The sequence below is a fragment of the Haematobia irritans genome, chromosome 4 (genome assembly GCF_050003625.1).
Source record: "Haematobia irritans isolate KBUSLIRL chromosome 4, ASM5000362v1, whole genome shotgun sequence".
NCBI lineage: Eukaryota > Metazoa > Arthropoda > Insecta > Diptera > Muscidae > Haematobia > Haematobia irritans.
This window is the reverse complement of record NC_134400.1, coordinates 169,672,757-169,700,570: the sequence shown is the minus strand read 5'-3', so window position 1 is coordinate 169,700,570 and position 27,814 is coordinate 169,672,757. Positions and strand designations below refer to the sequence as shown.

General features: G+C 34.1%; 1 protein-coding gene across 2 annotated transcripts; it reads left to right on the top strand.

Annotated features, from left to right (window-relative positions):
* Positions 1-1,151: 1,151 nt before the first annotated feature.
* On the top strand, positions 1,152-27,814 carry sowah (ankyrin repeat domain family member sosondowah). Of its 2 annotated transcripts, none has more exons than XM_075307419.1 (4): positions 1,152-1,222; positions 15,505-15,594; positions 24,335-24,361; positions 25,712-27,814. In XM_075307419.1, exons 1-4 carry the CDS (start codon positions 1,174-1,176, stop codon positions 26,419-26,421), a joined length of 876 nt encoding a protein of 291 aa, XP_075163534.1. In that variant the 5' UTR covers positions 1,152-1,173; the 3' UTR covers positions 26,422-27,814. The 2 variants fall into 2 exon arrangements, with proteins under 2 accessions (XP_075163534.1, XP_075163535.1); XM_075307420.1 differs by lacking the exon at positions 1,152-1,222 and adding an exon at positions 23,701-23,752.

Sequence of the window (27,814 nt, the reverse complement as noted above, 5' to 3'; positions counted from 1 at the left end):
CCGACCACAGCGATAGCTCGCGCAACCGCACAACCGTTGTTGCAGCTGACTGTTTGGCCAAAATGTCTAAAGGCAATAGATGCAGCATGACATTAAGGGAATCTGTTCCGGTCTTACTGAGATACGCAAGCACGCCATACGCTGAATTTTATCTAAACCTATCGGTTGCTGAAGTGCCGGCCACCAGACTACAACACCATATAGCATTATAGGTCTAACCACTGCCGTGTATAGCCAATGCACAATTTTCGGTTTTAGTCCCCACTTTTTTCCTATTGCCTTGTTGCACGAGTACAAAACTACCGCGGCTTTCCTCGCCCTTTCTTCAATTTCAAGCGATGGTCTTACATCACGCGGTGAGGCTAAGTATATTGTCGGACCACCCTCATATTTAATCGGGGATTGCTTAAAATTCCTATGAGCCCTCCTTTATTTAAGGTAGTGTAAAATAAGTCAAATTCAATAAAACCATAACGAATCTCTTAACAATGTGGCTAAATAAGGGGGTTGAATCGGTTACTGCTTGGATGATGTGTGATTGACAAAAAGGGTTGTGTGAGCAACTCCCATTGCAAAGATTGTGAGGCATGAATACAACTGAATAAGTTTGCCATTTCAATTTGGTAACTGTCAAATGTGAAATTTTAAAATTTAAATATTGTTGCTCTGCTGGATGTGTTGTATTCGTGTACCTTGGCACACATACAACATCTAACGTAATAGGAATAAAATTGAAATTGGCGACACATTTGTCGCGGCGACAAATGAAATGGTTTCTTGTCATTGTCACCAATTCGTTCAGTCCCTCAGTCAACCATCCATGGGCACATCTTCAATTCAATCACAAGTTGTTGTATACCAACAACCTATGAATCAACATCTATATCAGAATCAGATTCGTCAAATGATTGACACCTGGAAGGTTTTTGAAAACAGCCTTTATTAGATACGGTTGCTGTTGGTATGTTTCCAAAATCTGGTATTTCTAAAATTGCTATGCTTTTCATTTTTCAAATAAAAGGTACATTTTAATTTCATCCGAAAATCTGTCATGTTTGCTTGATTCGTTTGGCTTTACTATTTATGCGTATGTGTACATACAACGATTAAATTTTAATCCTTTCCTTTTTATATCTAAATTATTTTTAGGGTTATACTCCTCTTCACATAGCCATGCAATTTGGAAGGGTCAATGTGTTTGCTTTGCTCTGCAATACTTACAGTAAGTACAAAATTAATTTTTACTCAATCCTACACAATATTGTGGTCAGCCTGTAATGGCTTCTTAATTCTGTTTAACACTGTCCGTCCTTCCGTGCATTTGTAAATGTGTTCTTTACAAAATTTATCAATTTAATTACACACAAAAAAATTCATAAATTAAACAAGTAAAGTCTAAAGTCGAGCGGGGCCGATTATAAAGGGTGATTTGTTAAGAGCTTGATAACTTTAAAAAAAAAAAAAAACGCATAAAATTATCAAAATCTCATCGGTTCTTTATTTGAAACGTTAGATTGGTCCATGACATTTACTTTTTGAAGATAATTTCATTTAAATGTTGACCGCGGCTGCGTCTTAGGTGGTCCATTCGGAAAGTCCAATTTTGGGCAACTTTTTCGAGCATTTCGGCCGGAATAGCCCGAATTTCTTCGGAAATGTTGTCTTCCAAAGCTGGAATAGTTGCTGGCTTATTTCTGTAGACTTTAGACTTGACGTAGCCCCACAAAAAATAGTCTAAAGGCGTCAAATCGCATGATCTTGGTGGCCAACTTACCGGTCCATTTCTTGAGATGAATTGTTCTCCGAAGTTTTCCCTCAAAATGGCCATAGAATCGCGAGCTGTGTGGCATGTAGCGCCATCTTGTTGAAACCACATGTCAACCAAGTTCAGTTCTTCCATTTTTGGCAACAAAAAGTTTGTTAGCATCGAACGATAGCGATCGCCATTCACCGTAACGTTGCGTCCAACAGCATCTTTGAAAAAATACGGTCCAATGATTCCACCAGCGTACAAACCACACCAAACAGTGCATTTTTCGGGATGCATGGGCAGTTCTTGAACGGCTTCTGGTTGCTCTTCACTCCAAATGCGGCAATTTTGCTTATTTACGTAGCCATTCAACCAGAAATGAGTCACATCGCTGAACAAAATTTGTCGATAAAAAAGCGGATTTTCTGCCACTGATTTTGGTAATAAAATTCAATGATTTGCAAGCGTTGCTCGTTAGTAAGTCTATTCATGATGAAATGTCAAAGCATACTGAGCATCTTTCTCTTTGACACCATGTCTGAAATCCCACGTGATCTGTCAAATACTAATGCATGAAAATCCTAACCTCAAAAGAATCACCCTTTACCTTTAACCACTATGTAGACCATAATTTGTGTTTCTATCTAAACTCCTTCAATTTTTTTGGGAGTTACAAGTAAGGAAAGTCTAAAGTCGGACGGGGCCGACTATATTATACCCTGCACCACTTTGTAGACCTAAATTTTCGATACCATATCACATCCGTCAAATGTGTTGGGGGCTATATAACATATAAAGGTTTGTCCCAAATACATACATTTAAATATCACTCGATCTGGACAGAATTTGATAGACTTCTACAAAATCTATAGACTCACAATTTAAGTGGGCTAATGCACTAGGGTGGAACACAATGTTAGTAAAAAAAAATATAGGAAACATTTAAATCTGAAGCAATTTTAAGGAAACTTCGCAAAGTTTATTTATGATTTATCGCTCGATATATATGTATTAGAAGTTTAGAAAAATTAGTCATTTTTACAACTTTTCGACTAACCAGTGGCGATTTTACAAGGAAAATGTTGGCATTTTGACCATTTTTGTCGAAATCAGAAAAACATATATATGGAAGCTATATCTAAATCGGAACCGATTTCAACCAAATTTGGCACGCATAGCTAAATGGTAATTCTACTCCCTGTGCAAAATTTCAACTAAATCGGAGTTAAAAATTGGCCTCTGTGGTCATATGAGTGTAAATCGGGCGAAAGCTATATATGGGAGATATATCTAAATCTGAACCGATTTCAACCAAATTTGGCACGCATAGCTACAATGCTAATTCTACTCCCTGTGCAAAATTTCAATTAAATCGGAGTAAAAGATTGGCCTCTGTGGTTATATGAGTGTAAATCGGGCGAAAGCTATATATGGGAGCTGTATCTAAATCTGAACCGATTTCAACCAAATTTGGCACGCATAGCTACAATGCTAATTCTACTCCGTGTGCAAAATTTCAATTGAATCGGAGTAAAAGGATGGCCACTGTGGTCATATGAATCCAAATCGGGCGAACGGTATATATGGAAGCTATATCCAAATCTGAACCGATTTCAATAAAATTTGGCACACTTGACTACACTACTAATTGTACTCCTAGTGCAAAATTTCAACCAAATTGGGGTAAAATTCTGGCTTCTGGGACAGTATTAGTCCATATCGGGCGAAAGATATATATGGGAGCTATATCTAAATCTGAACCGATAAAATTTGTCACACTTGACTATAGTACTAATTGTTCTTCTTGTGCAAAATTTTAAGCAAATTAGGGTAAAACTCTGGCTTCTGGGGCCATATATGATAGCTATATCTAAATCTGAATTTGAACCGATGAGCCAAAACACATACTTGTGCCAAATTTGAAATCGATTGGACTAAAACTGCGACCTAAACTTTGATTACAAAAATGTGTTCACGGATAGACGGGCATGGCTATATCGACTCAGGAGCCCACCCTGAGCATTTTTGCCAAAGACACCATGTGTCTATCTCGTCTCCTTCTGGGTGTTGCAAACATATGCACTAACTTATAATACCCTGTTCCACAGTGTGGCGCAGGGTATAAATATGTGAAATATAAAGCTAGAGCAATTTTAATGCAGTTGTACAAAAGAGCATTTATGATTAATCGGGCGATACATATGTATTCGAGATATAGGATATAGATCAAGATGGCACACTTAAATAGCATATTAAATATATTCTCTGTGGAAACTGTCGAGACAATTGGAGAAAACTCCCAATGAAAATGGGTCTAAAATATGAAGCATTGTACCATATTTCCTAAACTCTGAGGTACACAGAAAAAAATTTCTGTAGTTAAACTAACGCTAAATTGAACTTATTTTTATTGTAAAAAATTATTTGTTAGTATTTAAATTTTATTACTTTTTGCGAAATTTTCCACAGCCCAATGAAATTTTCGTTTTTTTAAGTATGTCTCAAATATTTTATGAACTAAACGTGAGTATAAAGTTCGATGACCGTACACATAAGTTCAATATGAACTAAAGCAAATGAAAATTTTCGTACGATTCTCAAAAATAGTAAGAATGACTACTGTATGGTTAAAATGGTCATGATTTGGCGCCAATGATTTTCTTCTTAACTTTTAGTTAATATTTTCTTCTATTAGAGGGTGTAATTTCGTGAACTGTAGTTAAAAAGTACAAGAGGGCATTACAATTTCCTGGTTTTAACAACCCTTTGTGGAAATCTCAAAATGTGTAGCAAAATTTAGTTCAATTTTCGTACGAGTTAGTTTATTCTTCCTATAAAACAGTTTACTTTTTTTCGGTGTACATATACATGGGAGCAATATCTAAATCTAAACCGATTTCAACCAAATTTGACACACAAATTTGACTGACAAACGTACTCCTTGTGCAAAATTTGAAGCAAATCGGGTCAAAAATCTAGCTTTTGCGACCATATAAGTGCAAATCGGACGAAGGATATATATGGACGTTATGTCTAAATCTGGACCAATTGAACCAAATTTGGCACAGATAACGACACTATTAAACGTACTCCTTGTGCAAAATTTCAAGCAAATCAGGACAAAAGTCTGGCTTTGTGGAGGCCATATAAGTGCAAGTATATATGGGAGCTATATCTAAATCGGTACCGATTTTAACCAAATTTGGCACAATTAATGATACCATTAAACAGACTTCTTGTGCAAAATTTGATGCAAGTCAGGGCAAAACTCTGGCTTTTGAGACCATATAAGTGTAAATTGGACGAATGATATAACAGGTTGGCGAATAAGTCCCCGGTCTGGCACATAGATGGCGTCGCTAGTATTAAATGCATATTATTTTTATATAGTACCAACCTTCAAATGATTCTTGTCCAAATTTGACGTCTGTAAGTCATTTAGTTTGTGAGATAGAGCGTCTTTTGTGAAGCAACTTTTGTTATTGTGAAAAAATGGAAAAAAAGAAATTTTGTGCTTTGATAAAATACTGTTTTCTGAAGGGAAAAAATACGGTGGAAGCAAAAACTTGGCTTGATAATGAGTTTCCGGACTCTGTCCCAGGGAAATCAACAATAATTGATTGGTATGCAAAATTCAAGCGTAAAATGAAGTTGATCGAGATAGCAGAGGCCTTAAAGATATCAAAGGAACGTGTTGGTCATATCATTCATCAATATTTGGATATACGGAAGCTCTGTGCAAAATGGGTGCCGCGCGAGCTCACATTTGACCAAAAACAATAACGTGTTGATGATTCTGAGCGGTTATTCGTAATACACCCGAGTTTTTCCGTTGATATGTGACATTAGATGAAACATGGCTCCATCACTACACTCCTGAGTCCAATCGACAGTCGGCTGAGTGGACAGCGACCGGTGAACCGTCTCCGAAGCGTGGAAAGACTCAAAAGTCTGCTGGCAAAGTAATGGCCTCTGTTTTTTGAGATGCGCATGAAATATTTTTTATCGATTATCTTGAGAAGGGAAAAACCATCAACAGTGACTATTATATGGCGTTATTGGAGCGTTTGAAGGTCGAAATCGCAAAACGGCCCCATATGAAGAAGAAAAAAGTGTTGTTCCACCAAGACAACGCACTGTGCCACAAGTCATAGAGAACGATGGCAAAAATTCATGAATTGGGACTCGAATTGCTTCCTCACCCACCGTATTCTCCAGATCTGGCCCCCAGCGACTTTTGTTCTCAGACCTCAAAAGGATGCTCGCAGGGAAAAAATTTGGCTGCAATGAAGAGGTGATCGCCGAAACTGAGGCCTATTTTGAAGCAAAACCGAAGGAGTACCACCAAAATGGTATAAAAAGTGGAAGGTCGTTATAATCGTTGAAGGGAACTATGTTGATTAATAAAAACGAATTTTGACAAAAAAAATGTGTTTTTCTTTGTTAGACTGGGGACTTATCAGCCAACCTGTTATATGGGAGCTACTCGTATATCTAAATCTGAAACGATTTGGCTGATATTTTGCATATTTTAAGAAAATACGTTGATAAATACGTCAATTATGGCCAGATCGGTGATAAATATATATGGCAGCTATGTCTAAATCTGAACCGATTTTTTTCAAAATCAATAGCGATTGTCTTTGAGCCAAAGTGAAACTCGGACTTAAACTACGAGCTGTACTTTGCACACAAAATTACGGACAGACAGACCGACGGACATCGCTAAATCGAATCAAAATTTAATTCTTAGATGATCGGTACGAGGGCAGTTCGGAAACTTCTTAGCCTAGCACAAAAAGCGCGGTATAAACAGAAAAAAGTTAAGTGTTTTGGAAACTTCCAACTCTGTTAAATTTTGTTTCGATCTGACAACTCCTTCATATAGAAACAGGTGTTCAAACAAGACGCATCCGCAATTTTTTTACAATGGAAAAATTAGAAATGTGTTCTGTCATTAAATATTTACATAAAAAAGATTTATCGGGACAAGAAATTCATAATGATAAGGTGAAAGTGCTCCTTCATATGCAACAGTAAAAAATTGGGTTGCTGAATTTAAACGTGGTCGTACAAGCACTGAAGATGAACCACGTAGTGGACGTCCAAAAACAGCAACAACAACAACAGAAATTGTAGCCAAAGTGCATGATATGGTATTAAATGATCGACGAATAAAAGTGCGTGAAATTGCTAATATCATGGGCATCTCAAATGATCGAGTCCATTTAATTTTGCATGAAGAACTACAGATTAAAAAGCTTTCTGAAAGATGGGTGCCACATTTGTTAACGGTCGATAGAAAACGCATAAGAATGAACATTTCTCAAGCTTGTTTGGATCGTTTTAGGCGAAATAAAATGGATTTTAAGCGTCGTTTCATAACTGTTGATGATACATGGATCCACCACTATACTCCAGAAATGAAAGAACAATCCAAAAAATGGACTGAAGCTGGAGGAAGTGCCCCAAAGAAGGAAAAAACAATTCAATCGGCTGGTAAGGTTATAGCAACGGTTTTTTGGGACTTCAAAGGTATTTTATTGATTGACTATCTGCACCGAAAAAGAAGTGAACTGTTTTATAGGAAGAATGAACTACCTCGCACGAAAATTGAACTAAATTTTACTCCACATTTTGAGATTTCCACAAAGCGTTGTTAAAACCAGGAAATTTCAATGCCCTGTTATACTTTTTAACTGCAGTTCACGAAATTACATCATCTCATAGAAGAAAAAATTAACTAAAAGTAAAGAAGAAAATCATTGGCGCCAAATCATGACCTTTTTAACCACACAGTAGTTTATTCTTACTATTTTTGGGAATCGTACGAAAATCTTCTTTTGCTTTAGTTCATATTGAACTTACGTGTACAGTCATTGATCTTTATACTCACGTTTAGTTCTTAAAACTTTTGAGACATACTTAAAAAAAGTAAGATTTCATCAAGCTGTAGAAAATTTCGATAAAAATAATAAAATTTAACCACAAGCAAATAAATTTTTTCCAATAAAAATAAGTTAAATTTAGCGTTAGTTTAACTACGGAAATTTTTTTCTGTGTGCAAAAGGGTAAAACAATTCCTTGCTGGCAAGCGTTTTACCTCAAATGAAGATGCAATTACAGTTGTAAACCACTATTTTGAAGACCTTGAGGAAAACTATTTTAATCAAGGGATAGAATTGCTAGAAAAGCGTTGGGCTAAGTGTATTGAAGATTCAGGAGCTTATATTGAAAAATAAAACAAGTAAGTAAAGCCTAAAGTCGGGCGGGGGCGACTATATTATACCCTTCACCCCTATGTAGGCCAAAATTTGTGTTACCATATCAACTACTTCACATTTGCTGGAAGCTATATAAAGGAGACCATTATTTTTACTTCTACAAAATCTCTAGAATTAAAATTTAAATCGGCTAACGCTATCCAGTTAATTGGAGGAAACTTCCATTGAAAATGGGTCTAAAATTTGTAACAGTCTCCCATATTTCCCCAAATCTGATGTACATATGGAAACTATATATAATCTGAACCAATTTTGACTAAATTTGACATGTATAGTTAGAATAATAATTCTGCTATCTATGCGAAATTTCACGTAAATGGGAGTATAACTTTGGCCCCCCCTGGTCATATGAGTGCAAATCGGACGGAAGATATATATGGGAGCCATACACGCAAAAAAATAATTCTTTCCTCCCAAACGAAATTTTAGACAAACAAGGTTCGTTTCTCATTTGCTTTTCGCTGTAAGGAAGTGTATTTGGAAGAAAAGTATATACTTTTTGTGATAAACGTTTATTCTTTTCCAGGATGTAAAAACAATTTCATAAAGACTAACTCAAAAAAAAAATTTTTCTGGCTAATTGCATTTTCCCTCACATCTTTCTCACTTCCACGAAGATTTTTAGTTCTTAGCACCTTTCTCTGTAATACAAACAATGTAGAAGAAATTATACGATTTTATAAATTTTTAAAATTTTTTTACCTTTCGCCTGGACGGAGAATCGAACCGCGGACCATGCACTTTGTAAGCCAACGCACTAACCACTGAGCTATGTACCTGTTATGGTCATCAATAGATAAATATCCATATAAGTTATATTTATATAGCATAGCTTGCGGCGCCCACGAACCGAATAAACAAAGTTTATTTAACAGAAACAAACATTTAGTTTGGCACCGTGGAGCAGTGGTTGCTACGTCTGACTCTCATGCCAAGGGTCGTGGGTTCGATCCCTGCTTCGACCAAAGTTTTTTTTTTTTTTTTTTTTTACATACATTCTACATATGTTCGGAAGATTCCGAAAAAAATGTTCAACATTACATTGTACTATATTATATTTTGAACTGTAAAATGTGTTTTATTAAAGACCAAAAGTCAGAAAAGAACAGTGTTTGATATAAACGAAATGGACTCTGTTGTTGTTTCACAAATAACTTTTTTAATTGAAAAAATAAAAATTTTGTAACAAACGAATTTTTTTGGTGATAAAAGTTTAAAATTTTCGAAGCAATTCAAAAAACTCTAACAAAAGAAAAACGTTTTCGGTACACGTTTTCCAAACGTTTTTTTTCTTTGCGTGTATCTATTTGGCTACCAAATTTGGCACAATTACCGATAATACCAAACGTACGAAATTTGAAGCAAATCACGGCAAAACCCTGGATTTTGAGGCCATATAAGTTGAAATCGGACGAAAGATATATATGGGAGCTATATTTAAATCTGAATCGATTTTGACCATATTTGGCACATAAAGGGTGATTCTTTTGAGGTTAGGATTTTCATGCATTAGTATTTGACAGATCACGTGGGATTTCAGACATGGTGTCAAAGAGAAAGATGCTCAGTATGCTTTGACATTTCATCATGAATAGACTTACTAACGAGCAACGCTTGCAAATCATTGAATTTTATTACCAAAATCAGTGGCAGAAAATCCGCTTTTTTATCGACAAATTTTGTTCAGCGATGAGGCTCATTTCTGGTTGAATGGCTACGTAAATAAGCAAAATTGCCGCATTTGGAGTGAAGAGCAACCAGAAGCCGTTCAAGAACTGCCCATGCATCCCGAAAAATGCACTGTTTGGTGTGGTTTGTACGCTGGTGGAATCATTGGACCGTATTTTTTCAAAGATGCTGTTGGACGCAACGTTACGGTGAATGGCGATCGCTATCGTTCGATGCTAACAAACTTTTTGTTGCCAAAAATGGAAGAACTGAACTTGGTTGACATGTGGTTTCAACAAGATGGCGCTACATGCCACACAGCTCGCGATTCTATGGCCATTTTGAGGGAAAACTTCGGAGAACAATTCATCTCAAGAAATGGACCGGTAAGTTGGCCACCAAGATCATGCGATTTGACGCCTTTAGACTATTTTTTGTGGGGCTACGTCAAGTCTAAAGTCTACAGAAATAAGCCAGCAACTATTCCAGCTTTGGAAGACAACATTTCCGAAGAACTTCGGGCTATTCCGGCCGAAATGCTCGAAAAAGTTGCCCAAAATTGGACTTTCCGAATGGACCACCTAAGACGCAGCTGCGGTACATTTAAATGAAATTATCTTCAAAAAGTAAATGTCATGGACCAATCTAACGTTTCAAATAAAGAACCGATGAGATTTTGCAAATTTTATGCGTTTTTTTTTTTTAAAGTTATCAAGCTCTTAACAAATCACCCTTTACAATAGTATCGTTAAAAGTACCGCTTGTGCAAAATTTGAAGTAAGTCAGGGCAAAACTCTGGCTTTTGAGAACATATAAGTCCAAATCGGGCGAAAGATATATATGTGAGCTATATGTAAATCTAAACCGATTTTAACAAAATTTGACACACTTAACGATACTATTAAACGTACCCCTTGTGCAAAATTTTAAACAAATCACGGCAAAACTCTGGCTTTTGTGGCCATATAAGTTCAAATCGGACGAAAGATATATATGGGAGCTATATCTAAATTTGAACCGATTTCAATCAAATTTACCAAGCATTGGTAGAATGTCAATTCTACCCTCTCTGTTGTCATATGAGTCTAAATCGGACGAAAGATATATATGGGAGCTATATCTAAATCTGAACCGATTTGGCTGATATTTTGCAAGATTTTCGAGATTCATAAAATATTTGGATGTACGGTATTTTAAGAAAATCGGTTGATAAACACGCTAACTATGACCAAATCGGGGATAAATATATATGGCAGCTATATCTAAATCTGAACCGATTTTTTCCAAAACCAATAGCAATTGTCTCTGTCCCAAGAAACGGCCCTATGCCAAATTTGAGGACGATCGGACTAAAATTGCGAGCTGTACTTTGTGCACAGAATTACATATACAGACAGACGGACGGACATCGCTAAATCGACTCAGAATTTAATTCTAAACCAATCGGTATACTAAAAGATGGGTCTATGACCACTATTTCTTGGCGTTACATACAAATGCACAAACTTATTATACCCTGTACCACAGTAGTGGTGAAGGGTATAAATATTTTTGAAAAACTAACTATTCTCTTTCATTGATAGGCTAAGAAGTTTCGGAATAGTCCTCGTATACATATCTTTCGACATAATATTTACGGAAACATCATACATTAAATGTGACTTTTCCTTTTTTCTTTTTAATTACACCTAATTGGAAATTTGGATTTCGCCCTCTTACTAATGTAATGCAGCCTCTTATTAGAAAACAACTCGTTCAAGTCGAGCATGCACGGAGAATAATTTTATAGTATTATATTTTACTTATCAACATGAACAAATGTTGTAAATTGAATCAACAAAAAATATTTTTACTCCAAAAAATACAGTCGTTTGAATTGTTAACATTTCGGCTCTCCTACATTCGACCTAAGTCGTTACTCTTTTCGTACTTATTAGTTATTAAATATTTGATTTGATACCATAATATTGCTATCATCTGATAAGAAAATATCACTTGAATAAGATTCAAATTTGGTGCGTCCATTACATCAGCTGTCAATCATAATTAGTTTTTTTTTTATTTATCAATGTACTCTAGGTAGTAACTATCACACTTTGATCTATGCCTTCCTCAGCAATGATACAAACTAATTGTCAAATTCAATATTGACTCACACGAATGAATGTTTTCTGTGATAGGATCTCCTTCCTAGATTCATAGATAAAAATGCGGCATTGTTTTGTATTGGAATTATATTGCGTATATTTGATTCGGGAGGGTATTCAACCATAGAATATAGTACACCATTCAAAAAAATTGCACTAAAACCATTTTAACTTTATTTAAATTATTATGTAAAGGTAAGCACTATGTTCGCTTTTCAAGTTGAAATTTTCGCGGTTACTCGTACTTTATTATAATAGTTCAATATAAAGTAGAAAACTTAACTCAATTAATACGCACACTCAAAAAAGTTTACTTGGATCCAAAGATTTTGACGTTCCTTTAAGGATTTTGGTATTGATTCCGAGCCAAAGATGCGGCTTCTTTAAAATAAAGATATTTTTTAGGGACCTCCCATGGCTTTAAATCTAGGATCGATGAAATTAAAATTTGATACAGATCTCATTCATCGAATTTTTATTCTCTGTTTACGATATATTAATAAAGGTATTCATGTACAAACAAATTCCAGTTTCAAAATCCAAATTATGCTAAGTACTTCAAAGTAAAAACTGTTTTCTTAATGCTAAAAAACCTTAAACCATAGATGCAAATCCTTGAAATAAGTCTTAGCCTACATTTGAAGCATTTTTATCTTAAATTTAAATATTCAATATGTCAGTTGAGTTAAAGACGATTTCTTTAAATTAAAAATGTTTTTCTTTATTTTAAGGAATATTTGCCTTACTTCAAAGATCTACAACTTCAACAGAGGGACGTAAAATTTCAAGATTTGTGTCCTAAATTTAATGAAAAAAATTTTTGAAGCATGGATTATAAACTTTCTTTTAATTAAAATTTCATTATTTTAAAGAATTTTGTCCTTAGCATTGCGTAAATTTCGAGTCCTAAAATTTAAGTTGCATAATCTTCCATATTAGGTCAATATTTTTTTCAGTGCAGTTTCTTGTTCCTCTAAATTTCGGCAAGACAATATGGGAATATGTTTGTTTTCATTTATAATTTTGATTATTTCAGGAAAAGTAATCGCGAAAATAAAGTGATTTTCAACTCGAAACTCGAACATAGTACTCACATTGTTCGAAAAATATATTTTTCATATAAACAAAATGTTTTTCGGGCACAGTTTTTAAACACAATATATTTAAGTGCAAACATGTAATGTTCCTAAACTAACACTAAATGTTTGGGACACATATCATTATGAATTTCTTGCCTCGATAAACCTTTTTTATGTAAATATTTAATGACAGCACGCATTTCTAATTTGTCCATTGTAAAAAATTGCGGATGCATCTTTTTTGAACACCTGTTTCTATATGAAGGAGTTGCCAGATCGAAACAAAATTTAACATGTGTTCATAACAGAGATGGAAGTTTCCAAAACACTTAACTTTTTTCTGTTTATACCGCGCTGTTTGTTTCCGAACTGCCCTCGTTTGTTTCTTGGTTCGTTAAAAGAAATCGGAACGTACGAGGAGTAAGTCAAAATATTCAGGCAAAGGAATTTAAAACAAACGGTGGAAAATATACAAAAATTACAAAGGGATCTTCATAAAAATAACGAAAGGGCACTATACTCTTTTTAGAGTTTGGACAGTAAAATGGAAAAAGGAGGAAATAGTGAAAAATTAAACAGTAAAATGTATTGGCTTGCGGAGCCTCTAAGAGAAGAAAATTTCATCCGATCCGGTTGAAAATTGTACATGGTGTTAGTATATGGTCTCTAACAACTATGCAAAAATTGGTCCACATCGGTCAATAATTATATATAGCCCCCATATAAACCGATCCCCAGATTTGACCTCCGGTGCCTTTTGGAGAAGCAAAATTCATCCGATCTGGTTGAAATTTGGTATGTGGTGGTAGTATATGATATTTAACAACCATGCCAAAAGTGGTCCATAATCATATATAGCCCCCATATAAACCGATCCCGAGATTTGGTTTTGGAGCCTCTTGGAGGAGCAAATTTCATCCGAGTCAGTTGAAATTTGGTACATTGTGCTAGTATATGGCCGTTAACAACCATGCCTAACTAGGTCCATATCGGTCTATAGTTATATATAGCCCTCAGATAAATCGATCCCCAATCACACAAAAATTGGTCCATATCAAGTTCATAATTGTATATAGCCCCCATATATCAATTCTGGCTCTCTACACGGATGAAAAAGACTGTTTTTCATATGTTTGGCTATAAACATTATATGTTTGGAACACAAATTTTTAAACACAATATTTTTGAGTGCAAGCATATAATGTTCATAAACTAGCATAACATGTTTGGGACATATATGTTAATATGTTAGAACATATTATGTTTGGGACATAAAATGTTTGTAAATATAATATGCTTGGATGCAAACATATATTAATTTAGAAATATCCTATAAACATATATGTGTTTAGTAGCTTGGAGCGCTATTTAACAGGGAGCGATATTGAATTAAGTTGGTGGTTGTTGCTTGTTATTACAAAATTAACATTTTATTTTTCCTTGGGCAATTGATCAGCTACTTCTTTGATCCTTACAAACTGTGTGGTCCGCTGTTCGAATCCCCGTCCGGCAAAAGGTAAAATTAAAATAAAAAAATCATACAATTGAATAATTTCTTCTACAATGTTTGTATTACAGAAAAAGGTGCTAAGAACTAAAAAATGTCGTGGAAGTGAGAAAGATGTGGGGGAATATACATTTAGGCAGAAACAAAATTTTGAGCATTCAGGTCGAAAACCTATGTTGTTAGCACCTATATTACCTGTTTATTTTCATAATTCATTATGATTGTAAATATATAAATAAATAAATAAAATTTTGAGCACAATATTGTTTGGGAGAATTTTTTTAAGCATATAATATTTTTGGGTGCAAAACATATTATATGTTCACATAATAACATATTGTTTTTTGGAAGACAACATTATTGAATTTGGATGCAAAAATACAAAATGTTTGGAACTTTGACTACCCAAACATATATTGTTTAGACCAATATGCTTTCAAACATATTATATATTGGAAGAGATCAAACATATAAATGTTTGGGCAATACCCAAAAATGTATATGATTGAAGCAAAATATGTTTGGGAGTATATGTTACAGAAGCGATTTTTTGTGAGCGTGTACGTACCGTGCAAAAGTCTATATTGATTCGTAATGAACTAACTCACAATTTAGAAAACGATTCAAGATGCCACAACCCAAGTAATTCGATTGTGGATGACAGTCTTTCGTAGAAGTTTCTACGCAATCCATGGTGGAGGGTACATAAGGTTCGGCCTGACCGAACTTACGGCCATTCATACTTGTTTAAATTGGCATTTGTTTGTATGTGAATAGCTTTATTAATATACCGCGAAAAGAGAATAAAAATTCGATAAATGAGATCTGTATCTTAATTTAGTTTTATTGATTCTAGATTTAAAGTCAGATAGGTCGCTAAAAAATGTATTTATTTTAAAGAAGGCGCAATACCAATACACAATCAATACCAAAATCCTTAAATGTCAAAATCTTTGGATCCAAGTAAACTTTTTTTGAGTGTACCGTATTATTAATGGAAATGTAATTTATTTGGTAATATTTCGTTATATCAATGAAAATTTGTATTGTTCTCTATCTTCCTTTTCAGAGGCCAATCGTGATCTTCTTGATTGGGCAGGTAACAAGGCATTGGATTACAGTAAACAGCAGACCAGTGTCTCGGCATCTACGTACAGCAGTGAGTATTGTTCGAAGTTTCTGCTCAACGAACTTAATAACAACTATCACTTTGAACTGCCATCTAATATGAAAAATACTGGAGGTGGTACAGTAGGTAGTGCATTGACGCGCGGCAAAAAACGCTCTCATCTCAACTATGCTACAATTAGTGGTGGCAGTAATCCCCTATCGCGTACCCAATCGCTTCTAACAACATCGGCAAGACGTCGCGAGAAGAAACAGGCCATACAATCGATGAAATTCTATAACAATAATAACAACAACAACAATGATGAAGGTTCTCTAATGCCAGGCGGTAAGATGTCTTCGCCACAAAGTTCGCCGGAATCGACACCACGGAGTATGTCACCAAATGATAACCGAGGCAGTGGTGGAGGTATTGTGGCCCGTCGTAAAGAGAGTTTTTTGCGTAAAACACTACGTGCTGCTACCGCCTCCAATCGCTACAACAATAATCCTGATAATGTTACTAACCAAATACTAAAGGAATAATATTGTATACCTTTTATTCTGAGTGTACATAACCATCCATTCCACTATCAGAAACACAAGAACTAAAATTCCAAAAAGGGTGTAGTCGGTTGACATATTTATTTTTTTTTTCTTCTTTTAAATATCTTACTTTTTTCATACAAATTTATTTGAAAAAAAATTTCACTAACATTACTTTATTAAACATATTTTATCATCTTTATTTTTCCAATTTATATTTTGTTGTTTTTTTTTCTATTATATTTGATTATTTTTGCTTATTACACGCCCATTGATAGCATGCTACAAACTATTTGTTTAAATTAATTATTTTGAAATCGTTGAGTTTTTTTTTGCTTATTTTAAATTTATTATGGATTTATTTACAATCATCATATCATTATATTTTTGAATAATATATTATGTCATTGAATTAACCAAAATGTGTTTTTATGTATGGTTTTGTATTCTATTTAATTAATTATTTTGTTTTCCGGGAAAAAAATATTAAGCTCAATTTATTCGTAATTGAAATTAATTAAATCACTAATATGGTTGTTGTCAAGGGGGGAGGTATCTATTAACATGGGCCCAGATCGAGAAATTCTACGATTAGTGTAAGGTATGTTCAGTATGATCTTCGGAGATGGTTTAACAGGACTATTGGACATGCGAAGTTTTGGCACCTACGTATTTTAGGGTGTTAGTTGACAGAAGAGAGATGCCAATTTACGCATTATTAAACAAATGTGGGAAATCAAATTCTTGGACCTTGATATCATCAATTTGAACACTGCATTAGACTGCCTCCAATCTTCCCACGATATGGCTGAGCAGTACACTATTATCTCATATGTGCACAGAAAAATGCTGAGGAGTTCTTCGGCGGCTAAGTTTACAGGACTTATTATATAGTCCAGTCCAATTAGTTAATATGGATCTTGCTACACTCAGAGAAGAATGATGGTAGTCTCGTTCATATTCAAAGAGCACAAGAGTTTTATTGAGCCTTTTTTGTGGAGCCACCGTGGTGCAATGGTTAGCATGCCCGCCTTGCATACAAAGGGTCATGAGTTCAATCCCAGTCTCGACCGAACACCTCTTAATAATGCTCGTGACATTTCTGTGTGCCTCTACACTGAAAAAATATTTACGTGGTATTAAAGATTACGCAACCTAAATTTTAGTACACGCAATTTACACTATATTAAGTAAACATTTCTTTAAAATAATAACATTTTAATTAAAAGAACCTTTATAATCTTTGCGTCAAAAATTTCTTCCATTAAATTTAGGACACAAATTTCGGAAATTTGCGTCCCTTCATTAAAGTTGTATGTCTTGGAAATAAGGAAAATTTTCCTTAAAGTAAACAAAAACATTAAAGAAATCGTAGTTAAATTAACTGAAATATTGAATCTTTAGATTTAAGATAAAAACGCATCAAATATAGGCTAACCTTATTTTGAGGATTTTGTATCTTTGCTTTAAAGTTTTTTTTTTTTGAAATTAGGAAAATATTTTTAACTTTGAAGTATCTTGAACTTGAATATATTACATTATGAATACTTTCGGTGTAACCGAATTATTTATATATACAGTTCAATTCAATGCACACTGAAAAAATATTCGCCGATTGCAAAAACCAATTTTTATGGCGCACAATGTTAGTGACATATTTTTTTTTCAATAATGACATTTTATTTAAAAGAGAGCTCTCATTAACCTTCAAGTACTGAGGTGATATATATACAGTGGTGGTAAATTTTACCCCTTTAATTCTTGTGAAATTTTGGCAAAAACTTATATTTTTTAATATTTTTAATATATTTATTTTTTAATATTGCTTTTAATATGAATTTGTTGAAGCGAGTTCAAAAACATTACTTCAACTTGATTGGGAAGCGTATTAGGATCGCTCCTACAACACTTTTTATTCATTTTACATTAATTGCATCTTTCTTTTATTTCATAATTCCTTATTCTCTTAAATTTAGAATATTCCGTTCTCCGAGAGAACGTTTGTTATTTCTCCTTAATCTTAGTTTATCGAATTTCGTTTTCTACTTTATTTATCCTTTTTATATTGTTTTCGTTAAGATTTACCGTGTTAATGGAATTTGTAAATTAACTTTGAATTTTTCTCTATTAGAGTTAGTTACGGTTGAAATGTTAAACGAATAGGTCACGAAGACCAATAAATCGTCAGAAAAGAAAATTTAACGTCGTATAGCGCGAAGCCTAACCAAGGTTCAGGCTTCGCGCTATACGACGTGCGCGATAACCAAACTCAAAAGCCCTTATGTTCATCAACGTATGAAATAAGGCATTTCAATATAAAACCCCATAAACCCTTTAAATCTATAACGAGTACAGAATTAGATAACACTGTTGTCAATGGCTAAAGTAAAATATTAAAGACATCAGACGTGTAGTTAAACAAAATAAGAATTAATGGTACTAAGTAAATTAAAAAACAAGTAAGGAAAGTCTAAAGTCGAGCGGGGCCGACTATATTATACCCTGCACCACTTTGTAAATCCATATTTTCGATACTATATCAAATCCGTCTAATGTGTTGGGTGCTATATATAAAAGTTTTTGTCCCAAATACATACATTTAAATCTGACTCCATCTGAACAAACTTTATAATCTATTGACTTAAAATTTAAGTCGGCTAATGCCCTGGGATGGTACACTATGTTAGTAAAAAACAAGTAAGTAAAGTCTAAAGTCGGGCGGGGCCGACTATATTATACCCTTCACCACCATGTAGACCAACACTTGTGTTACCATCTCAACTACTTCAAATTTGCTGGGAGCTATATAAAGGTTTGCATTTCCACATACATATACTTTTAATGGAAACAATTTTTTGTACTTCTACAAAAGCTCTAAAATTAAAATTGAAATCGGCTAACGCCCTGGTATGAAACACAATGTTAGTGAAAAATATGGGAAATATGAAGCGAGAGAAATTTTAATGCAATTGTACAAAGGAGCATTTATGAGTTATCAGGTGATACATATGTATTCGAGATATAGGACAATTTTAGTAATATTTACAATTTTTGCTACTTATCAGTGGCGATTTTACAAGGATATTGGTTAGTTCTCGCCAAGATATGTGGTCAAGTGTGGGTTGTGATATATTATTTGGTCAAGTCGGGCGACTTGGAGCCTTATTTAAAACTTCTGTGGAAATTCTGGCATTACAGTGTGTGACTAAGATATGGGGAAATCATCACAGAATTTTGTGTAAAGTGTGGGCCATATTTGTATAAACCAGAAGAACGAATATATGGAGGCTTTATCTAGAACTGAACCAAATTAGAACAAACTTGACACACTTAAATATCATATTAAATATATTCTCTGTGTAAACTATCCAGTCAATTGGAGGAAAATCCCATTGAAAATGGGTCTAAAATATGAAAAAGTCTACCATATTTCCCCAACTCTGGTGTACGTATATATGGGAGCTATATATAATCTGAACCGATTTTGACTAAATTTGAACTGCATAGTTAGAATAATAATTCTGCAATCTCTGCTAAATTTCACGTAAATGGGAGTATAACTTTAGCCCCCGTGGTCATATGAGTGTAAATCGCGAAAGATATATATGGGAGCTATATCTAAATTTGAACCGATTTCAACCAAATTTGGTACCCATACTATTAAACGTACTCCTTGTGCAAAATTTGAACTAAATCACGACAAAGTTCAAATCGGACGAAAGATATATATGGGAGTATATCTAAATCGGAACCGATTTCAATCAAATTTACCAAGCATTGGTAGAATGTCAATTCAACTCTCTGTGCAAAATTTCACGTAAATCGATAGTAAACTTTGGCCTCTGTGGTCATATGAGTCTAAATCGGACGAGAGATATATATGGAAGCTATATCTAAATCTGAACCGATTTGGATAATATTTTGCAAGTTTTTCGAGACTCATAAAATATTTGGATGTACGGAATTTGAAGAACATCGGTTGATAAACACGCCAATTATAACCAGATCGGGGATAAATATATATGACAGCTATATCTAAATCTGAACCGATTTTTTCCAAAATCAATAGCGATCGTCTTTGTTCCCCAAAACGACCCTGTGCCAAATTTGAGGACGATCGGACTTAAACTGCGACCTGTACTTTGCGCACAAAAATACATGAACAGACAGACAGACAGACGGACGGACAGACAGACAGACAGACAGACGGACATCGCTAAATCGACTCAGAATTTAATTCTAAGACGATCGGTATACTAAACGATGGGTCTCAGACTTTTCCTTCTTGGCGTTACTTACAAATGCACAAACTTATTATACCCTGTACCACAGTAGTGGTGAAGGGTATAAATATGGGAAACATTTTAATCTAAACCAATTTTGAGGCAACTTCGCAAAAGTGTATTTATGATTTATTGGTCGATAGATATGTATTAGAAATAAAGGAAAATTGAGTCACTTAGTCGACTTAGCAGTGGCGATTTTATAAGGAAAATGTTGGTATTTTGGCCATTTTTGCCTAAATCGGAAAAACATATGGAAGCTATATAGAAATCTGAACCGATTTCAACCAAATTTGACTGCATACTTAGTATTTTAATTCTACTCCCTGTGCAAAATTTCACGTAAATCGGACTACAACTTTGACCTCTGTGGTCATATGACGGAAAATCGGGCGAAAGATATATATGGGAGCTATATCTAAATCTGAACCGATTTCAATAAAATTTAACACACTTGACTACACTACTAATTGTACTCCTGGTGCAAAATTTCAACCAAATTGGGCTAAAACTCTGACTTCTGGGGCCATATAAGTCTATATCGGGAGAAAGATATATATGAGAGCTATATCTCAATCTGAACCGATTTCAATCAAATTTGGCACACCTGACTATAGTACTTATTGTTCTCCTGGTGCAAAATTTCAAGCAAATTAGGGTAAAACTCTGGCTTCTGGGTCCATATAAGTGCATATCGGGCGAAAGATATATATGGGAGCTATATCTAAATCTGAACCAAAATCAATAGGGTTCTATTCTGACCCAAAAGAGGAACTTGTGTCAAATTTGAAGGCGATTGGACTTAAACTGCGACCTAGACTTTGATCACAAAAATGTGTTCACAGACGGACGGACAGACGGACATGGCTACATCGACTCAGGGATCTACCTAAGCATTATTGCCAAAGACGCCATGTGTCTATCTTGTCTCCTTCTGGGTGTTGCAAACATATGCACTAACTTATAATACCCTGTTCCACAGTGTGGCGCAGGGTATAAAAAATAAAAGAGGGTAAAATTTACCGCCGCCGTCCGTTACAGTCATATGACTTTGAATGTTAAAGAAAAACATTTTTGATATAACAGTTGGCTGATAAGTCCCCGGTCTAACAAAGAAAAACACATTTTTTGTTAAAATTCGTTTTTATTATTCAACATAGTTCCCTTCAAGAGCGATACAACGATTATAACGACCTTCCAATTTTTTGATACCATTTTGGTAGGACTCCTTCGGTTTTGTCTCAAAATAGGCCTCAGTTTCGGCGATCACCTCTTCATTGCAGCCAAATTTTTTCCCTGCGAGCATCCTTTTGAGGTCTGAGAACAAGAAAAAGTCTACAGATCTGGAGAATACGGTGGGTGGGGAAGCAATTCGAAGCCCAATTCATGAATTTTTGCCATCTTCTCAATGACTTGTGGCACGGTGCGTTGTCTTGGTGGAACAACACTTTTTTCTTCTTCATATGGGGCCGTTTTGTCGCGATTTCGACCTTCAAACGCTCCAATAACGCCATATACTGTTGATGGTTCCCTTCTCAAGATAATCGATAAAAATTATTCCATGCGCATCCCACAAAACAGAGACCATTACTTTGCGAGCGGACTTTTGAGTGTTTCCACGCTTCGGAGACGGTTCACCGGTCGCTGTCCACTTAGCCGACTGTCGATTGGACTCAGGAGTGTAGCGATGGAGCCATGTTTCATCCATTGTCACAAATCGACGGAAAAACTCGGGTGTATTACTACGAGTTAACAGCTGCAAATACCGCTCATGAATGATCAACACGTTGTTGTTTTTGGTCAAATGTGAGCTCGCGCGGCACCCATTTTGCACAGAGCTTCCGCATATCCAAATATTGATTAATGATTTGATATCTTTAAGGCCTCTGCTATCTCGATCAACTTCATTTTACGGTCATTCAAAATCATATTATGGATTTTATTGATGTTTTCGTCCGTAAACACCTCTTTCGGGCGTCCACTGCGTTCACCGTCCTCCGTGCTCATTTCACCACGCTTCAATTTTGCATACCAATCAATTATTGTTGATTTCACTGGGGCAGAGTCCGGAAACTCATTATCTAGCCAAGTTTTTGCTTCCACCGTATTTTTTCCCTTCAGAAAACAGTATTTTATCAAAACACGAAATTCCTTTTTTTCCATTTTTTCACAATAACAAAAATTGCTTCACAAAAGACGCTCTATCTCACAAACTAATTGACTTACAGACGTCAAATTTTGACACGAATTATTTGAAGGTTGATACTTTATAAAAATAATGTGCATTTAATACTAGCGACGCCATCTGTGTGTCAGACCGGGGACTTATCAGCCAACCTGTTAAAGAAAAGACCTTTGAAATGATTGAAATAGATAATCATCGTATTAAAAATAAAACGCTTCCAATATAGACTAAAACCTATTTCGAAGAATTTCCTTCTTTGGCTTAACTTTTCGTGAAATTTGGAAAACATTCCAGCTATCTGTTTTAATTTGGATTTTTAAAGTGGCATTTATTTTTAAGTGCATAATTTTCATAATATATCGCAAAACCATAATGAAAATTCTATAAATGACATATATATCCTAAGCTTAAATTTAAGGCAAGAAAGCTTCTTAAAAATGTCTTTATTTTAAAGAAGCAGCATCTTTGATTAGCAATCAATACTCGAATCCTTAAGCAAAGGTCTGAACCTGTGTATCCAAGTAAAATTTTTTAGTGCAGCTTACTATAAAGTTTCGTAATTCCTTCTTTACATTTCCAAACAAACATATATAAATATATTTTGTTTTATTATTTGAATAACGTGAATAAAAAATATTTTAATGTGTTGCTGCAACTACATATTCAATAGTAATTCATTAACAAATGTTAAAAACTTGTTTGCATGGTCAATTTTGTTTAACGACTATAACAGACTACTAAATATTATCATTTTATTAACATAAGGGAATAGATAACCGATGTTCAACTCCATGGAGCCTAACGGAACTACACAAACCATCCAATAAAACCCATCCATCTTTGGCAAAAGTCGTTGTTAAAGATTACCTATAATTTCATTATACAAACACTTGACCATAATACAAATGAAATTAGATTTATTTATAAATTTAATAAAAACTTTTATTTTTAAATGGACAACAACGATCAATGGCACTGCACAAACTATAACATCCTGATGTATTTACTGTGTCATCCCTTATATTATGTGGACCAACAACACATCTCCTACTATGCCACAATATACCACCTGAAAAACGCAATCTGATGATGTTTTTCTATGGTGGTAACTATTTTTGTATGGATTATGCTTTTCCACCTACAGAGATCCAGGCAATGCGTCAACAGTTGATCAACAGTGGATATGGTAGCTGTAGGCAAGTGGACAATCCTAACAATTACAATGCCAGCAATCAACGTCATTCTGCTATTGAAAGCTTGCTGGCTAAAACAATTTCATTCGATATTGCCTAATATATATTTTATTAAAATTCAAACTCAATTTTATATATTTTTTAAATCTTGTTTTTAAACAATAACCTATAATATCTAAAAATATGTTTACAAGAAATTGGAGCTTATTCCATAATTGGCTTGCTTGTTTCTTATATTTGCATTTTATTGTACTAAATTGAATGAATTTTACTATGAGGTTATGCGCATCAAATATGCCACAATGATTGAATGCACAATAAATATGATTTTAAATTTTTAAAACTTGGTTGTTTTTTTGTTTGAAATGATCTACATTTGTTTGTTTATTGTGTGTGTGTTTTTTTTTTTAGAGAAATTGGGTAAGTTGTTTTGCTTCGATCTTTAATTCATATTTATAATCTCACAACGCATGCACTGATTTGCTTTTTATATTCATGCTTTTTGATTCATTTTAAATTCTTTATACTAATTTTCTTCTAAATTTTGTATTAAAAAACTAAATTCTCTTTGTTTCCTTTTTACAGAAATCAAGGCAAAGAGAAAACCTACAGGTAAGTTACATTCATACACTCAAACAACCGTGGCATAAGGCCAATTTCATGTTCATGATTTTTTTTATGTTTTAGTAAAAATTAATAAAAAAAAAATCATGACCATAATAACTTTTTTATACCTTAGTTAATGGAACTAAAAAGGTGAAAAAAGTTATACACAAATGTAGTATAAAGATTTGCTAAATTCGTATTTCTCCAAAAAATAGTTCACATTTTCTTTAAGTTTGTTAAATTTAGCAATTTTTAATTAGAAATAATGGTCTATGTGGAGTCCATATTTGATGTATTGTATTTCATATATGCAGTTTGCATCTAATATTCCCAAATGTTATATTTTATAGTCAGATAGATGTCAGATACACATCGAACTCCAAATTTTAAATTTCTTATCCCATTTGATTCTAATTTGGTTAGTACCTAAAATATGTGTACAATATAATTTATATTGGACACTCAATTAAGTAGGACTTCACGAGCGTTTTGACGACGAACTGATTATTTCAAATTGCACGAAATAGATCATTGTAGAACCATTGTACTATTGAGAAGTGGAATGTACCAAATTTAGTACAATGGTGCCAGCGCACATCTTGAAAGCAGTATCCAAAATGTTTTCCTGTTACTAAATTGCATTTACATTCCCCCATGTTCCGGAATTCGGAATCGCAAAATTTTCGTTTGGCCATAGTTTCTTTATACTGAATCTTTTAAACTTAAATCTAGGTTATTTAGTTCTCTTTAATGAAAAGTTGAAACTAAATTTGTGTTGAAGTCCGAGAGTATGTATAATTTTTCGTTAGAAGAAAAATAAATTCTTGCGAATTGTGATTCCGAATTTCGGAACATGGGGGATCGGCATTAAGCTCGATGAAAACGGACCTTGTCATCGGCGGTCACAGTTGGTGTCTATGATGCGCTTGGTGTCTGGGGATCTAAAGTAGAACAACGTCAAGCAAAAACGATCATGGTTGAAATGCCCTTCTATATAAAATATACTCCCATAGAAAAAAATACTTTCCTCTGGAACAAAATTTTAGACAAACAAACCTGTCTAAAATTTCGTTCCTCGGAAAAGAAAACTCTTCTTTCAGTGTAGCGTTACTGAGAAGGCATAATCCACTGCTGGAAAACATTAATTCGTGGGAATATGTAGTTCAAAATAATAGTGATTGCGAGATGTTCATTATTTTCCCGAATAATTGAAATAACTGATTATAAGTGTGATAAATTAAACCGCAAACTTAAATTCTGACTGTGTAATAAAAATTTTTTTAAAACAATTTTTTTCAGTGTACAATTGTATATATTTATGTTTGGTATTTTCTTTTCTTTTCAATTTAATTCTAGCCGAAAAAGATTCGGGATTCCTACGGATTGGTTCTTTGAATGTCCGAGTGAAGAAAACGACCGAAGCGTTCAGCAACTTCTTGGGTGTGGGCAATGGCAATGGGAGCTCAATGCCGCCGCATCCACACGCAGCCTCAACAGCAAGTCTCCCTCACCAGCGCCACCCTCGTCACCATCATTATCCACATCATCTTCATCACGGTGGTACGATGCGGACTCATCCGATGCATCCGACAATGATGAAAAAATCGTCCACAACGATGTCAAAGAAGAAAATGCATCACCATCTACAGCCGGGGTCCAGAGCCAGTGCTCCAATTAATAACAAACAATTCGATATGCTACATAAGTCATGGGGCTCAGCTGATAATATTACGCAAAATGGTGGTACATCGAATGATGACGAGTCTTTAATGCCCCCACCAAAGGGACTAGATACAGTAAAAAAACGTCAACAAAATACCAAACGATCTTCAATCTCATCTACAGCTACAGATTCACCAAGAGATTCCATATCATCAACATCTAGTTCGAATTTTAATTCAGGTTATAGTAGCATGCCAACCACACCGAATCAATTAAGATCGCCCCTCGGTCTTGTTGGTGTAGTGCAGCATTTAAATGGTGATTCTGATTCCGACTCAGCATGTGGTTTTGACTCCAATTGGTCTATTAATGGTCGCGAATTTCCAACACAGCGAAAATTTTGAATTTAAATAGACCACTACCAAAAGAGGACAAAAGTTATATAGAAAATAAAAAACTTATTTGAAACGCAACCAATCGCCCCTAACATGTAACCTTTCTTTTTAATAAATGCTCGAAAAAATACTAATTTCCTCCGAAACGAAATTTTATACAATGAAAGTCCACTTTTGTGTTTCAAGTAATTTCCTTAAGGCCATATCAATTTCTAATTATGCTAAACATTTGCTCTGTTTGTCCCCAATTAGGCTGCTTGAAGAAGCTTCGTCATTTTAAGGAAATTTATTATTAATATTGAACAAATGTAATAAATTATTGTCGTCATAAATTATAAAGTATTTTCTTTTAGAGCCAATATTGTTTATTTGATTTTAAAGAATTTTTTTTTAGTGTCAAAAGAAAACTTCGCTTGTCTAAAATTTCGTTCCTCAGAAAAGAAAAACCTTCTTTTAGTGTAGTGATATTGCAGATGATGAAATTCTCTCGGGCGTTCTTATACTAGAATCCACATTTTCGTACTGTACATAGTACACTGAAAGAAGAGTTTTCTATTCTGAGGAATGAAATTTTAGACAGATGTTTTCTTTTGGCGATAAAAAATTTTCTTAAAAAGCATATAAAAATATTGATGAATCGCTTGTCATAAATTCGCTTTTATTTGCTTATAAAGAAAGTCATTTATATCAAAGGGGATTTCTGTATGTCTAAAATTCCCGTTCCCGTTTTTCTGTGGATGTATATAGTGTCACTCCTAGCAGTAGCATTATTTACTTTGTTAGCTATATTGTTATGCACTGCTACTAGCAATATCTTTGTTCAACTGTGTAGTAATAAAAAATAAGTTCATCATAACGATTGCAAAAAAACTTTCATAAAAAAGTATCATCAGCTGTGCAATATATGCCACCTTATTTCATAGGTACTTCGTTGTTTTAAAATTTCGTTTCGGAGAAAAGATTTTTTCTCGAATTAGAAAATTAACTATAACTACTAAGCCTACCATATATACATAATATATGTATGTGGTTTTTAAATGTCCACTACTTAAATTAGAATTTGATATAGAGAGAATGCGATTCAAACGCTCCTAAATGTTTTATTACTATTATTACTAAAGTTGTTACAACACTACTATATTAATAATAATAACAATTTATGTTATATTCCATGTTGAATATTTCACATGTCTTTTCGTATTTTATTTTAAGTTTTCAAATTTAAGTATTGTATTCACAAAATTTCATGTGTCTTTCGTGTTAGTTCTAACGTTTTAAAATATATGGTATACAATTATTACCATGTTATATTTGAAAAAAAAAATCTATCTCGAATATTATTTTTAAAATGTAGCATTTTTTTTCCTTGTATAATAAATAATTAAAAAGCTTGCAAAACAAA

What these genes read in the sequence shown, in the direction of transcription:
- sowah (XM_075307419.1), top strand. Translation starts at nt 1,174, where the DNA reads ATGCAATTTGGAAGGGTCAATGTGTTTGCTTTGCTCTGCAATACTTAC. An exon ending in CTCGGCATCTACGTACAGCA is followed by an intron (nt 15,595 to 24,334) that starts GTGAGTATTGTT and finishes TCCTTTTTACAG; the next exon opens with AAATCAAGGCAAAGAGAAAA. An exon ending in GGCAAAGAGAAAACCTACAG is followed by an intron (nt 24,362 to 25,711) that starts GTAAGTTACATT and finishes ATTTAATTCTAG; the next exon opens with CCGAAAAAGATTCGGGATTC.